Source organism: Mustela nivalis (genome assembly GCF_964662115.1).
Source record: "Mustela nivalis genome assembly, chromosome: 10".
NCBI classification, from domain to species: Eukaryota; Metazoa; Chordata; class Mammalia; order Carnivora; family Mustelidae; genus Mustela; species Mustela nivalis.
Window position 1 is genome coordinate 23,302,396 of NC_139029.1, and position 14,645 is coordinate 23,317,040.

General features: G+C 42.5%; 1 protein-coding gene across 2 annotated transcripts in view; it reads left to right on the plus strand.

Moving 5' to 3' along the window:
* The first annotated feature begins 150 nt into the window (after window positions 1-150).
* The window catches only part of RBBP4 (RB binding protein 4, chromatin remodeling factor), a 23,629-nt gene continuing 9,134 nt past the window's right edge, over window positions 151-14,645 (plus strand). Inside the window, exons 1-6 of one of the 2 annotated variants that reach the window (XM_082685746.1) lie at window positions 151-478; window positions 1,079-1,226; window positions 5,321-5,466; window positions 13,722-13,895; window positions 14,244-14,359; window positions 14,473-14,633. In XM_082685746.1, coding sequence (XP_082541872.1) covers window positions 463-478; window positions 1,079-1,226; window positions 5,321-5,466; window positions 13,722-13,895; window positions 14,244-14,359; window positions 14,473-14,633 — 761 coding nt within the window. In that variant the 5' untranslated portion in view covers window positions 151-462. The remainder of the gene's footprint in view (window positions 479-1,078; window positions 1,227-5,320; window positions 5,467-13,721; window positions 13,896-14,243; window positions 14,360-14,472; window positions 14,634-14,645) is intronic. The other variant, XM_082685747.1, reaches the window with a different exon arrangement.

The following is a 14,645-nucleotide window of genomic DNA, read 5'->3' on the forward strand; positions in this document are numbered from 1 at the left end:
TACTCCCGGGGTTGTTAACTAGACTCAAAAGCATCCTGGTATTTCTCATCTCAGTACTTTCACAGTATCTGGAGATGAAAAGCCTTTAAGAAAATGGCTGCCCCCTGGAGAGTGCGGGCTAAACTTGTCACGTGACCCGGCGGTCGCACTCCCACCGGCTCCGCGCGCGCGCAATCGAAGGAAGTCGGCTCCCGGCCGTGTGGGGGCAGGGGAGGGGCGCCCGCCTCGGATCCACAGAAAGCCATTCTGCGTGTCTGGATAGGCTGCGAACGCAGCTTCCCCGCCCACTCTACCATTCGGGACGCTCCGACTGGCCAGTGTTGGCGCGAAGGTGCGCGAGTCAGCCCTCACGCAGGGGCAGCAGGAAACAATAGAGGCCGCGCGCGCAGAGCAAGCGCCCGTAGCCTCCCCGCCCCTCCCGCAACGCTCGACCCCGGGATCCCCCCGGCTTGCCTGCCCGCCATGGCCGACAAGGAAGGTGAGGGTGCTGGGGCCGCCCCAGGAGGGCGGGGGGTGCCGGGCTGGCGCCGCGGCCTCGACAGGGCCTAGCAGTGACGACAAGCCCGACTCTTGAGTGCTGTCCCCACCATCGAAGGCGTGAGGAGAAATCGCCCCGTAGGGCGGGCTAACGGCGCGCCAGTTTCTCCGGCGCGGAGGCCGGTCCCCCGGCGTGGAGCTGGGGCGGGGAGTGGGGGGAGCCCGGGCCCGGCCGGTGTCTGGTACCTTTCCGCGCGCCCTGTCCGTCTGCCCGCCTCTCCCGGTTCTGCCTGAGCCGTTCGCTACCCCAGGGGCCCAGGAGGCCCGCGCCGGTTCCGTAGACTCGGCGCGAACGGGAGCGTGCTCATGAGGCCCGGCGCCGTCGCGCGAACGGCTAACGGAGTGACGGGCCTGGCTAACCCGAGAGAGTAGTTGCTGCGGGCCCGCGCGCGTGGAGAGCGGTGTGGGTACCTCGGCCGCGGGGAGAATTGCCCATACCTCCTCCATTTCAGAATCTGGACTCGAGCATTGCCGGTAGCTTTGGAAGTGTTGACTCGGTTTCCCTTTGTGTTCGCTAACTTAATTTGTTTTTAACTTTTAGCAGCCTTTGATGACGCAGTGGAAGAACGTGTGATCAACGAAGAGTACAAAATATGGAAAAAGAACACCCCTTTTCTTTACGATTTGGTGATGACCCATGCCCTGGAGTGGCCTAGCCTAACTGCGCAGTGGCTTCCAGATGTAACCAGGTGATGTGAACCTTTTGAACGTTGTCTTGTTGTGTCCTCCTTGGTGTTGATTTTCCCTGTTTCCTCCAGTCCCCCAAAGAGAGCACGTGATCAAAACCCAGTTGGTGACCTTTTTTCCTAGCCCCCAAAATAAGACAAAAATGTAAAAGTAGTTTTGCAATGTACCTGATAAGAGAAAACTTGTTTTCTTTCCCTGATAACGAATTGAATAGTCTGTTGTAACTACAGTTAATGAAATAATGTAAAATGTGTCAGCTTTCAAGAAAATGCTGTGATGAGTTCAGCTTTTTCAGCAACACGTTGGAACCTAGAGGTAGTAGCTGGCTAGTACAAAGATTTATGTGACATGGTACCTGCCTTCAAGGAGCACAGGCATAGTTGAAGAGGCTGATAGAAGCTAATAGTTACAGTGACATGTGCCAAGATTTACAGAGATACTTAGGGTGTTTAGAACTAACACCTGAGGGGTGCCTGGGTGGCTCAGTGGTTTGAACCTCTGCCTTCTGCTCAGGTCATAATCCCAGTGTCCTCGGATGGACCCCCACCCCTACCCCTGGCGTTGCTCAGCGGGGGACCTGCTTCCCCCTCTCTACCTCTCTGCCTACTTGTGATCTCTTTCAAATAAATAAAATCTTTTAAAAAAATAAATAACACCTGAAGGTGGGATGGTTTTTGTATAAGGGAATTATGCATAGTGAGAGATTAATCACTTGTAGGGTAGGTCTTACACATGAAAAGCTTACCTCCAACAAGATAAAATAGTACTTAATTTACCCCATTTATTTAGGTACCACATATCAGGTTGTGCAAATTTAGATAGACACCTTCCCTGCCTTGACTTTTTGTGTGTAGTATGGTACATAGCACCCCCCCTTTAGTTTAGGGAATATGGCTGAGGATCCCCAATGGATGCCTGAATCTGTGGATAGTACTGAACTCTATATTATGTTCTTTTTTTCCCCCATATATACATAGCTGCGATAAAGCCTCACTTGTAAATTAGACATATAAGAGGATAATAGTAAAACAGTGATTATAGTAATAGCATAATAAAAGCTATCTGATTGTGGTCTTTTGCTGTCAGAATCTCTCACTGTGTACTCACCCTTGTGATGTTGTTGAGAAAAATGCCTATGTGATGAAATAAAGTGAGGTGAATGACATGGGCATAGTGATGAAGTATTAGGCTGCTACTGACCTGATGATAAGTCAGAAGGAAGATCATCTACTTCCGGAGGGATTGTGGTTGACCATGGGTAACTGAAACCACAGGTGGAGGGGCTACTGTATTACAGTAAAAAATAATTATCCTAAGAGTGGCACAGATAAAATGATCAAGTGATCAGGGGAAGGAAAAATCACCTCAATTTAGGGTATCGTGAAAGGCTTCCAGGAGGAAGTGACAATGCAGAGATGAACGTGAATTTAAATAATACAGGATTTTATCAAGACCAGTGTAATAATGAGTTGTTGGGATAATGAGTTTTCTTTTATAAAATTGCCTCACTGTTCATTATAGCATTTAAAAAATGGTATTATAGGGACACCTGGGTGGCTCAGTGGGTTAAAGCCTCTGCCTTCAGCTCAGGTCATGATCCCAGGGTCCTGGGATCGAGCCCACATCGGGCTCTCTGCTCAGCAGGGAGCCTGCTTCTCCCTCTCTCTCTGCCTGCCTCTCTGCCTACTTGTGATGTCTGTCTGTCAAATAAAATCTTTTTTAAAAAATAGTATTATATGCTAAATGAGGTTCTTCAGAATTCAAGATCTTGCAGAATGTGGCTATGTTTCAGCTCAACAAATAATAGAAATTTGATGCAAATTTTACTAATAACTCAGAGGTTACTACCTTCACAGTGGCATTAAAAAATGAGGAAGTCTGCCCTAAGGATGTTTACAAAACTCCTAATAACTGCCCAGAAATATAGAGTTGAAAGCTTTGTCATTCATGACCAGGAGTTCCCATATTCAGCTGATCGATCAGAATTATTTAGGTTCAGGGTGCCTTGGTGGCACATTGGTTAATCATCCAACTGTTGGTTTCTGCTCAAGTTGTAATCTATAGAGCCCCACCTTGGGCTCTGCATAGAAGTCTCTTTTCTCTTCCCCTCTACCCTACCCCCCACACCCTCGCTTTCTAAAAAAAAAAATTTTTTTTTTTAAAGAATTACTTGAATTCAAATTAAGTGGAGTCATTGCTCTCAGAAGTTCTCAGTGATAGTCAAACCATTTAGGAACTGGTGGCAGAGGACTTGTTGAAAAACAGTTGAATGGTGATTCTACAGTCATGAGCTGTATCATGAGCCACCCCAGACCTACTAAATCATCCTGGAGCCATATTTTTAAAAACCTTCCTATATAATGCAGTAATGAGCTCAACTTGGAAAGCAGTGAATGAGACTAAATTCCCCAAGGTTGAAATCTGTGTTATCTTAGTAGTTTCTACTTTAGCAGACGTAGGTAAATAAACCTTTTTGCAATGTTTGACGTTGGTCCAAACACCCAGTCTTTACCTTTTTTTTGTATTCTACACATATAACAATGCTGTTTTTTTTTTTTTTTTTTAAGATTTTACATATTTATTTTGAGTGAGAATGGTGGGAGGCAGCCTCCTGCTGAGCCCAGAACCCCACACAGGGCTCAGTCCCACAACCCATGAGATCATGACCTGAGCTGAAATCACGAGTTGGTCTCTTAACTGACTGAGCCACCCAGGCACCCCAACAGTACTAATTTTCTTTTTAAGATGAGGATTACTTAGAAGCAATTATGTAGTGTTAGCTGTTTGGTTTTTTGTGTTTGTTAGCGTCGTCATGGCAGCGGGTGGCAGTGGTAGTATTTATTCATACCCTTTTTTAAAAAAATAAAATTGTAGCTCCGTAATGCTCTTCTGCCCTCACTTCCTGTGGTTCCTTTACCCTAAATTCCGGCATTCCCAGTTTTGTGTTGACAGCTCTCTTTCTTCTTCTTCTTTCTTTCTTTCTTTTTTTTTTTTTAAGATTTACTTTATTCATTTGAGAGAGAAAGACAGAGCACAAGCAGAGGGACAGGCAGGAGAGGGAGAAGCAGGCTCCCAGCTGAGCAGGGAGCCTGCTGTGGGGCTCCATCCAAGACTCTGGGATCATGACCCTAGCAAAAGGCAGACACTCAACCATCTGAACCACCCAGGCACCCCTTTGCTCTGTTTTCTCTATGTAGGATAGAGATATCTATTGCCTCTGTGCAGAGGAAATCCTGTTGGTTATCTCTAGACCCAACTTCTGAGCTTTTCTGAATTTTCAGCTGCTTGCTGGTGTCTTTTCTGGAGTATCTTTCTGTCTTCCCCAACATCACATGTTCCAAACTGAGTATATTCTTCCCATAGAGTCCCACTAGCTTTCTTCTCTTGTTCCTAGTTCTCTTTATCATAGTTGACTTTGGTTTGACATTCCTAGGTTTTTCTCTTTTTTTTTTTTTTTTATTTCGCAGTTCATTTATAAGCCCCAGTGGATTCTGTGGGGTAATAGCTTTCTTTTCTAGACCAGAGATTCTCAAACTTGAACATGCATCATAATCAACTGAAGGAATTACAAGATAGATCATTGTGCCTAGCATCTCAGGTTCTTAATTTAGTAGGTCTGGAGTGGATCTGAGATTCTAATTTGCCTTTCTAGCTGACTTCCTAGATGATGCTGATGTTATTGGTCCTGATGCCACACTTGAAGAACCTCTGCTTTACACTGTTAGATTAATCCCTCTGTGGTAATTCAGATCAATAAGATCTTTAAAAAAAAAGTCAGAGATATAGCTTTTTTTTGTTGTTAAAGATTGGTTTATTTGACAGAGAGAGTGAGCACAAGCAGGGGGAGCAGCAGGGAGAAGGAGAAACAGGGAGCTGGATGCAGGGCTCAATCCCAGGACCCCAGGATCATGACCTGAGCCAAAAGCAGACGCTTAACCAACTGAGCCACCCTGGCGCCCCAGAATTGTGGCTCTTAGTTTTTCTTCCCCAAACCTGGTTGTAATAGTGCCTTTTGCGTACATGTATATATATCACTGACTTCATTGTTTCTCTTAGTATTACAAATTTGAATAGTGACCATGTATTGCTGTTACAGACCAGAAGGGAAAGACTTCAGCATTCATCGACTTGTCCTGGGAACACACACGTCCGATGAACAAAACCATCTTGTGATAGCCAGTGTGCAGCTCCCTAACGATGATGCTCAGTTTGATGCTTCACACTACGACAGTGAGAAAGGAGGTAGGAATCTTCAAATTGAAAGAAGGAATGATGTATGGGTTATATCTTTCGTAACTTTGAATTCCCATGGAAAAGGTATAAAGTTTGATTTTAGAAATAAGATAAATGAGCTGTGGAAAGCCTGAGTTGCAATACAGATATTAGATATTAGAAGACATACTTTTTTTTTTTTTTTAAGATTTTATTTATTTATGGGAACCTGGGTGGCTCAGTGGGTTAAGCCGCTGCCTTCGGCTCAGGTCATGATCTCAGGGTCCTGGGATCGAGTCCCGCATCGGGCTCTCTGCTCGGCAGGGAGCCTGCTTCCTCCTCTCTATCTCTGCCTCCTCTGCCTACTTGTGATCTCTGTCTGTCAAATAAATAAAATCTTTAAAAAAAAAAAAAGATTTTATTTATTTATCAGAGAGAGAGAGGGAGAGCGAGCAAGCACAGGCAGACAGAAAGGCAGGCAGAGAGAGAGGCAGGCTCTCTGCTGAGCAAGGAGTCCAATGTGGGACTCGATCCCAGGATGCTGGGATCATGACCTGAGCTGAAGGCAGCTGCTTAACCAACTGAGCCACCCAGGCGTCCCTAGAAGACATACTTAATGCACACTTGGTTCTGTCTTTTCTAGAAATCTTCGTCTACTAGATTGGGGAGGGGGAGTCTAGAATTGAAAGAAACCAAAATCTGCCATTAATTCTTTTATTTTTATTTAGTTACATTTATGTAATCTCTACACTCAGCATGGGGCTCACACTCAACCCTGAGATCAAGAGTCATAGGCTCTTCTGACTGAGCCAGCCAAGTCTTGCCTTTACTGTGGTGTTTTTTTTTTTTTTTAATCCCAGCTTTATTGAGATATAATTGACATATAACTATAACATTGTATAAGTTTAAGGTGTATAAGGTATTGACTCATATATTGTAAATTATTACCATCATGGGTCTTTTTGTTTAAGATTTTACTGGGGCTTGAACTCACAACCCCAAGATCAAGAGTCACATTCTCTACCAGCTGAGCGAACCAGGTGCCCCCAAAGTCCACCATTTATTGCTATGCATACATGGATGCATATGTGCATTCTCAGCATGGGAGGTGATTGCCCCTAAGGTGAAGAAAATTGGTTCTTGGAAAGGGGGTGCATGAAAATAATTTTAACTCTTTAAATGTATAAAGCACAGTTATATATGGTATACATAAATACATAGGATATCTGTGGTATTAAAATTTCATCAGGAGGGGCGCCTGGGTGGCCCAGTGGGTTAAGCCGCTGCCTTCGGCTCAGGTCATGATCTCAGGGCCCTGGGATCGAGTCCCGCATCGGGCTCTCTGCTCGGCGGGGAGCCTGCTTCCTCCTTCTCTCCGCCTGCCTCTCTGCCTACTTGTGATCCCTCTGTCAAATAAATAAATAAAATCTTTAAAAAAAATAAAATAAAATTTCATCAGGAGTGTCAGAAAAGATGTCTTTTTGTTTTGTTTTGTTTTAAAGATTTCATTTACTTACTTGACAGAGATCATAAGCAGGCAGAGAGAGGGGGTAAACAGGCTCCCCACCGAGCAGAGAGCCCGATGTGGGGCTCAATCCCAGGACCCTGAGATCATGACCTGAGCTGAAGGCAGAAGCTTAGCCCACTGAGCCCCTCAGTGCCCCCAGAAAAGATGTCTTACAAGGTTTGGGGGGTGAGGGAGGTTGAGAAATACTGGCTTAAATTACCCTTTCCATTTTGAAGTGGTAGAAATGACTTAACATGGTACTTGATATATATATAAAAATTAGGGGTGCCTGTGTGGCTCAGTGGGTTAAGCCGCTGCCTTTGGCTCAGGTCATGATCTCGGGGTCCTGGGATCGAGTCCCACATCGGGCTCTCTGCTCAGCAGGAAGCCTGTTTCTCTCTCTTTCTCTCTCTCTCTCTCTCTCTCTGCCTGCCCCTCTGCCTACTTGTGATCTCTGTCAAATAAATAAATAAAATCTTAAAAAAAAAAATTAAGTGAGCCATTTAATTATATTTTATATGAGGAGATCACCTAAGGGTTTAGCTATTCATGAAATACTTAACTCTCTCCCTTTTAATAGAGGTGGAAATGGATGAGTTATGTTTGTTGTTGTTCTAAACTCAAATTATTACCCAGAGATAAGACACACTCTCATTGAGATATGTGATCTAAAAAATGGATGTTTAATGTTTCTTGAATTTCTCTCCATTAGCAGAATCCATTCTTTTATCTAAGTTCTTTGAGCTCCAGTTACTTGCCAGGATTGTTGTGTACAGTTAGTTGGTCTTTTGATCACTGCATATTTGCCTTAGGGTGTTACAGAATGCAGAGTAATAAGTTCTTACCATAAGGTCCACAGATACGGTTTTGTGTCACTGACCCAGCTGTGCATGATGCAATTACTGGGAAGTTACTCTCTGGGTAGACATTAGTGTTGGGGTGTAGGCGGGTGGTGGACACTGAACTTAAAGAGTCTAAGGAGTTGGGCTTAAGGTCCTGTTAACGCCACTCACTAGCTCTGTGGTTTTGGATAAATCATTTAGCCTCTCTGAGCATCAACTTCCTTTCTATTAAGTGAAGATAAATTGTTTTTAAATAATATTTTTGGGGGCACCTGGGTGACTCAGTGGCTTAAGCCTCTGCCTTTGGCTGGGGTCATGATCTCAGGGTCCTGGGATAGAGCCCAGCATAAGGCTCTGCTCAGCAGGGAGCCTGCTTCCCTCTCTCTCTGCCTAGCTCTTTGCCTACTTGGGGTCTCTCTCTCTCTGTCAAATAAATAAATAAAATCTTTAGTTAATAAAATTTTTCGTGACAATTAAAATACTTAGGTAATGTAATAATTGTTTTTAAGAAATCAAAGCAAATAAAAAACTATGGATCCTGGCCACTGCCATAAACCTATCATCTACATATAGATCACTGTTAAATTGATTGTTTTCTGAATGATTTATCTGTCCCATTTATTGGCTCAGTCATTCAACATATATGTGGAGTACTTACTATACCCCAGGCTTTTTTCTTGGTTCTAAGAATGCGGCATAGAAGATGCTTTTCTGGCCGATGTGTCTTGGACATCTTTTTGTGTAAGATGTATCTCCTTTTGATGGTTGTATACTATGTCATAGTTAACCATCCTTTACTTGATATTTAAGTGGCTTCCAATTTTCTGGCTTGAAAAACAGTTCTTGTACCATATGTCTTGCATATTTTTGCTGTAGAGTAATTTTCTAAGTGGAATGCTGATCAGAGGGCAAGAACATTTTCAGGTAAAATTAATACTGCTAAGTTGCCCTTCGAGAAGGATTCCCAGTCCCACCAATAGCAGATGTATTTATGTATGATTTGTGTATTTATCTTTATGCCTTCGCCAGCATTGGATTTACTTGTCCCAACTTTCCTCTGATACCCTTCAGATTTTGTGTCGTTCTTGGAAACGCCTTTATTATTCCAAGATTTTAAAGTATTTACCTGTTGTTTTCTGGGCTTATTTATGTTTTGGCCATTAAAACTGTAATATTTCTGGAATTTGTTTTGGCATTGGGTATGGAGTAGGAATCCAAGCATTTTCTTTTTTCTTTTTTTAAGATTTTATTTGTTTATTTGACAGAGATCACAAGTAGGCAGAGAGGCAGGCAGAGAGAGAGAGAGGAGGAAGCAGGCTCCCTGTAAGCAGAGATCCCAATTTGGGGCTTGATCCCAGGACCCTGGGATCATGACCTGAACCGAAAGCAGAGGCTTTAACCCACTGGGCACCCAGGTGCCCCCAAGCATTTTTTCTAAGTGATAAACAATTTTTTTAAAATACCATTTGCTGGGAGCACCTCAGTAGCTCAGTCGGTTAAGCTTAATTCGGACTCTTGTATGTTTTTTTTTTTATTTTATTTATCTATTTGACAGATCAAAGTGGGCAGAGGAGGAGGCAGCCTCCCTGCCCAGCAAAGAGCCCGATCCATCGATACCGGGGCTTGATCCCAGGACCCTGGGATCATGATCAGAGCTGAAGGCAGAGACTTTAACCCACTGAGCCACCCAGGTGCCCTTAATTGGGACTCTTGATCAACTCAGGTCTTAATGTTAGGGTGGTAAGTTCAAGCCCTGTGATAGGCTCCATGCTATACGTGGAGGCTACTTTTAAAAAAGATGCCATTTGCTGGCAAGTAGTTTCTTCACTAATTGTTGAGGTGGCATTTTTTTTAACATACATACTTTTTCTGGTAACAGTTTTTTGAACAGCATCAAAACAACTTTTGCTTTATCCCCCTTAATGCTAGAGGAACAATTAAAAAATACTGGTAATGATGGGTGATACATTTGTAAAACTCTATAAATTACTCTGTTTAATCCTCATAGGGAACTCTGTAGTTGTTTTGTAACTTGCCCTAAGGTTACACAGCTTATCTCCCTCCCTCTCTCTCCTTTTCCTTTTACTCCCTTTCCTTTCCCCCAAGTCCCCCATCTTCAGATCACTGGATAGGTTTGGTGCTTTAGAGAGGGGGGGCCGTACTCTCTTCTGTATGGTCTTAACAGTGGTGAAAGCAGATAATACCTAATGTCTCTTGGGTGATTATTAGGTAGATAAGCTTACTAGTCTATCTTGTTCTCAGATAAAATATCCTGGGCTCTCAAATTGAACTATTGCAATAAGTTACCGTCCACTTGACCCCATTTGGTTTTAGGTAATAGATGGCAGACATCTTCAAAAGATCAGTGAACTTTCAAAGTGAAAACTGAAGACTGGCTTTGTCCTATTTTGACATTAAAAAGAATTTGTGCGGAGTGCCTGGGTGGCTCAGGTGGTAATTCCGGGGTCCTGGGATTGAGCCCCGCATCCGGCTCTCTGCTCAGCGGGGAGCCTGCTTCCCCCTCCTCTCTCTCTCTGCCTGCCTCTCTGCCTACTTGTGATCTCTCTCTGTGTGTCAAATAAATAAAATAAAATAAGAAAAGAATTTGTGCGTTTATATTAGGGTCAGCCAGGCTATAGTTGCATTTTAAGCCCATGTAAAACAGAGTAGATGTAAAATTTTACTTATGACTCTGTTACCAAGATCTCCCAATATCAACAAGTTTATTTTTAGCAGCTTATTTGGAGAATTTTTTTTAAGATATCTTTAGTCTTTTGTCTGAATTGTATAAAATAAACATTAAATCATGATGAGGTAATTGAGTATTTGTTGTTAGAATTTACTCTTTTTAGTAAAAAGGTGCTTATCGACTCTGGCTTACAGGTAGAAATCAATGCTGGTTACCTCGTTTGTGGGGGAGGGGTAGATACTAGTTGGGAGGGACATGGTAGTACTTTCTGGGAAGCTGAAGATCTTGGTGCTGGTTTTCCTGGTGTATACATTTGTAAAAGTTTGTCAAGCTAGGCACTGTAGTTCATAGTGTTTTATATGGAGAGACATAAACAAAATAGGAATACAACTGGACCTTGATGGTCATTTAATTCATCGTACATGGATAGCTCAGTCTTTCTTTCCTACTTGAGATTTGGCCTTTCGTTTATCAGCTTCAGCTTGGGAGCCCCTAATTATATTTTAGATAGATAAATCCTCATCTTTGTAAAAACTCAATTGTGAATCCTCTAAGCTGACTTATTACTGTGTTGTTGTTGTTTTAAGATTTTATTTATTTATTTGACAGACAGAGATCACAAATAGGCAGAGAGGCAGGCAGAGAGAGAGAGGAGGAAGCAGGCTCCCTGGGAGCAGAGAGCCCGATGTGGGGCTCAATCCCAGGACCCTGGGATCATGACCTGAGCTGAAGGCAGAGGCCTTAACCCACTGAGTCACCCAGGCGCCCCTATTACTGTGTTTTAACCACAGTTAAGAAGACCCTCTGTTTAGTATGTATCCAATACCAAAATACCCCACATTATGTAATTAGTACCCTTGCTCTGCAGGCTCGCTGCCAGCTGTTGCTCTTCCCTTGTTACTGGGATCTCTTTAATGGCAGTTAGGCTTTTTTGTCATAGTCATCTGTAGTTACAGTTTATCTCTGTGTTTGGACTGAAAGTTCCTTGCAGTCACGTATCTTACCATGCCCCTTTTTTTTTTTTTTTTTTTGTAATTTATTTTAGATTTTATTTACTTATTTGAGAGAGACAGTGAAAGAGAACATGAGAGAGGAGAAGGTCAGAGGGAGAAGCAGACCCCCCGTGGAGCTGGGAGCCTGATGGGGGACTCGATTCTTGAACTCCAGGATCATGACCTGAGTGGAAGCCAGTTGCTTAACCAACTCTTTTTTTTTTTTTTTGACAGAGATCACAAGTAGGCAGAGAGGCAGGCAGAGAGAGAGGGAAGCAGGCTCTCTGTGTTTGGACTGAAAGTTTCTTGCAATCATGTATCTTATCATGAGGTTTTTTGTTTTTGTTTTTGGGGTTTTTTTGTTGTTGTTGTTGTTGTTGTTGTTTTAGATTTTATTTATTTATTTAAGAGAGGGACTGTGAGAGAGAGCATAAGAGGAGAAGGCAGAGAGCCTTCTGAGCAGAGAGCCTGATGCGGGGCTCCATCCCACGACTCTGAGGTCATGACCTGAGCGGAAGGCAGAGGCTTAACCCACTGAGCCACCCAGGCACCCTGCTAGAGTTCTGGGGTTTTAATGTGAGCTTTTTTTTCCTCCTTCAGAGTCTATTCTGCGCATTTGCTTTTAGATTTTTAATGCGTATGAAACATTTGCATTTCAATCTTTAAAAGTTATTTAGTGGAAATTGAAAGTTATCTAGTCTGCCAGCCATATTATCTGTCTATGTCCTTGCTTTTTAAAAAAAAAAAAAAATTATTTATTTATTTGACAGAGATTACAAGTAGACAGAGAGGCAGGTGGGGCGGGGTGGGAGGAGCAGACTCCTTGCCGAGCAGAGAGCTCTATGTGGGGCTTCATCCAAGGATCCCGGGATCATGACCTGAGCCGAAGGCAGAGGCTTAACCCATTGAGCCACCCAGGCTCCCCTATGTCCTTGCTTCTTTGGTTTGTTTTGGTTTTGTGGGCTTTTTGTCTTTTTTGTTTGTTTGTTTTTGTCCTTTTTAAAAGATTTTTGTCCTTCAAAGTATAACACTTGTATAATGGTGCTATTGACAGTGTTTTCATCTGTCATAAGTTACTGTCACAACTTAGCTTTATGGAGAAGGTGTTTGAGACTCATTCCCCAAATGACCAAGCTCTGGCAGTCAGTTAGGCCAAGGTCTGACTCTTTCTTAGATATCTTATCATGCTGCCTTCTGTAATTCTTTCGACTAAACATTAACTACCTTTGTTTATATGTTGCTTTGCCAGGATTTACATAATCACAAATTATATTGTTAACACATTTTATAATGGCACTTGGGAGAACGAAGTGCATACAGTAGCCAAATGTGAATAAAAAATATTTTTATCTAGTCTTTGCCTGCCTGGTTTATTTCAGCCAAGGATTGTAGTTGGCATGTATAAGTGGGTGGGGGAGGTGGTAAAGGAAAATGGAACTAGCTGTTGTGGCTCTGTTTTTCCTCACTGGACTAAGAGAAATGGTATAGGGAAAAGATAATGGTGTGATGGTATTTCAGGAAGGTCATTCCAAACTATAGCTTCAAATAAATGGTGTATAAAGGGGACTCTTTAGTACCTGGTATACTGTGTACTTTAATATTTGTTAAAATAGTAACTTAAAGAGCACATGGGTGGAGTAGACTGTTGAGCCTCTGAGTCTTGATTTAGGCTCAAGTTGTGGTCCTAGGATCTGGCCCTATGTCGGGCTCTGCACTCAGTGCAGAGTCTGCTTAGGATTCTCTCTCTCCTCTCCTGCTCATTCTCACATGCACATGCTCTTGCTTTCTCTCTCTCTCAAATCTTAAATAAAATAGTAACTTGGTTTTACTTATTTAGCACTTTTTTGGTACTTAGATTAGATTTGAAAATTGCTTATTGAGAATCTACTTTTGAAGTGGAATTGGTCGTGTTCCCTGTTTTTTAGATAGTATTCATATTTTTTAGCTAGGAATCAGGAGAATGAGAATTTTCACTAGATTCAGTTGTAGTCCTGTCACTAGGAATGGATTAATGTAGGTATGCCAGATTATTATTTTTCTTGGCAAAATTTGGGGGAGATACTGACTTCCCTTCTATGTAGGGTTATAACAATCAAATGAATTAAGAGGTATGAAAACGCTGTATACTGTTAACAGATGTCTAGATTATTTCTAGTATTTACCAGTTTGCTGATAAAAAGCTTGCCTGTGTCATAATTTGAGTGACAGAGAAGCTCTTGCTTTGTCCTCATTTGCAATTTCTTATATATTTACAGAATTTGGAGGTTTTGGCTCAGTTAGTGGAAAAATTGAAATAGAAATCAAGATCAACCATGAAGGAGAAGTAAACCGGGCACGTTATATGCCCCAGAACCCTTGCATCATTGCGACAAAGACTCCATCCAGTGATGTTCTTGTTTTTGACTATACAAAACATCCTTCCAAACCAGGTACCTGCCGCCTTCAGTTCAGATACAGATAATGAGTCACTATGGGAATACACTTTTCCACTCAAACTGAGTGTAATTGCTTGTTAAATGTATATTCTAACATCTAGTGATGTATACTGGTATGTGTTGATATTCTTCTCTTGCGTTCCTACCTAAATGGAAAAAAATGCTTTTTTACACAGAACAGAATCATGGTGCATTTTAAGTGTTAACAACTTGATCATAATGGGTCTCTATTGCTATGCATATGAAGAGCTTCATACCTCTTCCATCAAAATTCCATTATGCTTTGTAGACCCAAAGAGGCAGTAGACTTCGGATAGTCTTGATATGTGTGTTAATTTGCAGACCCTTCTGGAGAGTGCAACCCAGACTTGCGTCTCCGTGGACATCAGAAGGAGGGCTATGGACTTTCTTGGAACCCAAATCTCAGTGGGCACTTACTTAGTGCTTCAGACGACCACGTGCGTATCTCATTTTGAAGCAGATCTGGGCTAGTTATCAGTTGGTTTCTTTTCTTGGGTATGTGGGGAAGTGAGAATCTTCCATTTATATAATAGTTAATTTTACATTTAAGACCATCTGCCTCTGGGACATCAGTGCTGTTCCAAAGGAAGGAAAAGTTGTGGATGCGAAGACCATCTTTACAGGGCATACAGCAGTAGTAGAAGACGTTTCCTGGCATCTGCTCCATGAGTCTCTGTTTGGGTCAGTTGCTGATGATCAGAAACTTATGATGTGAGTAGAATC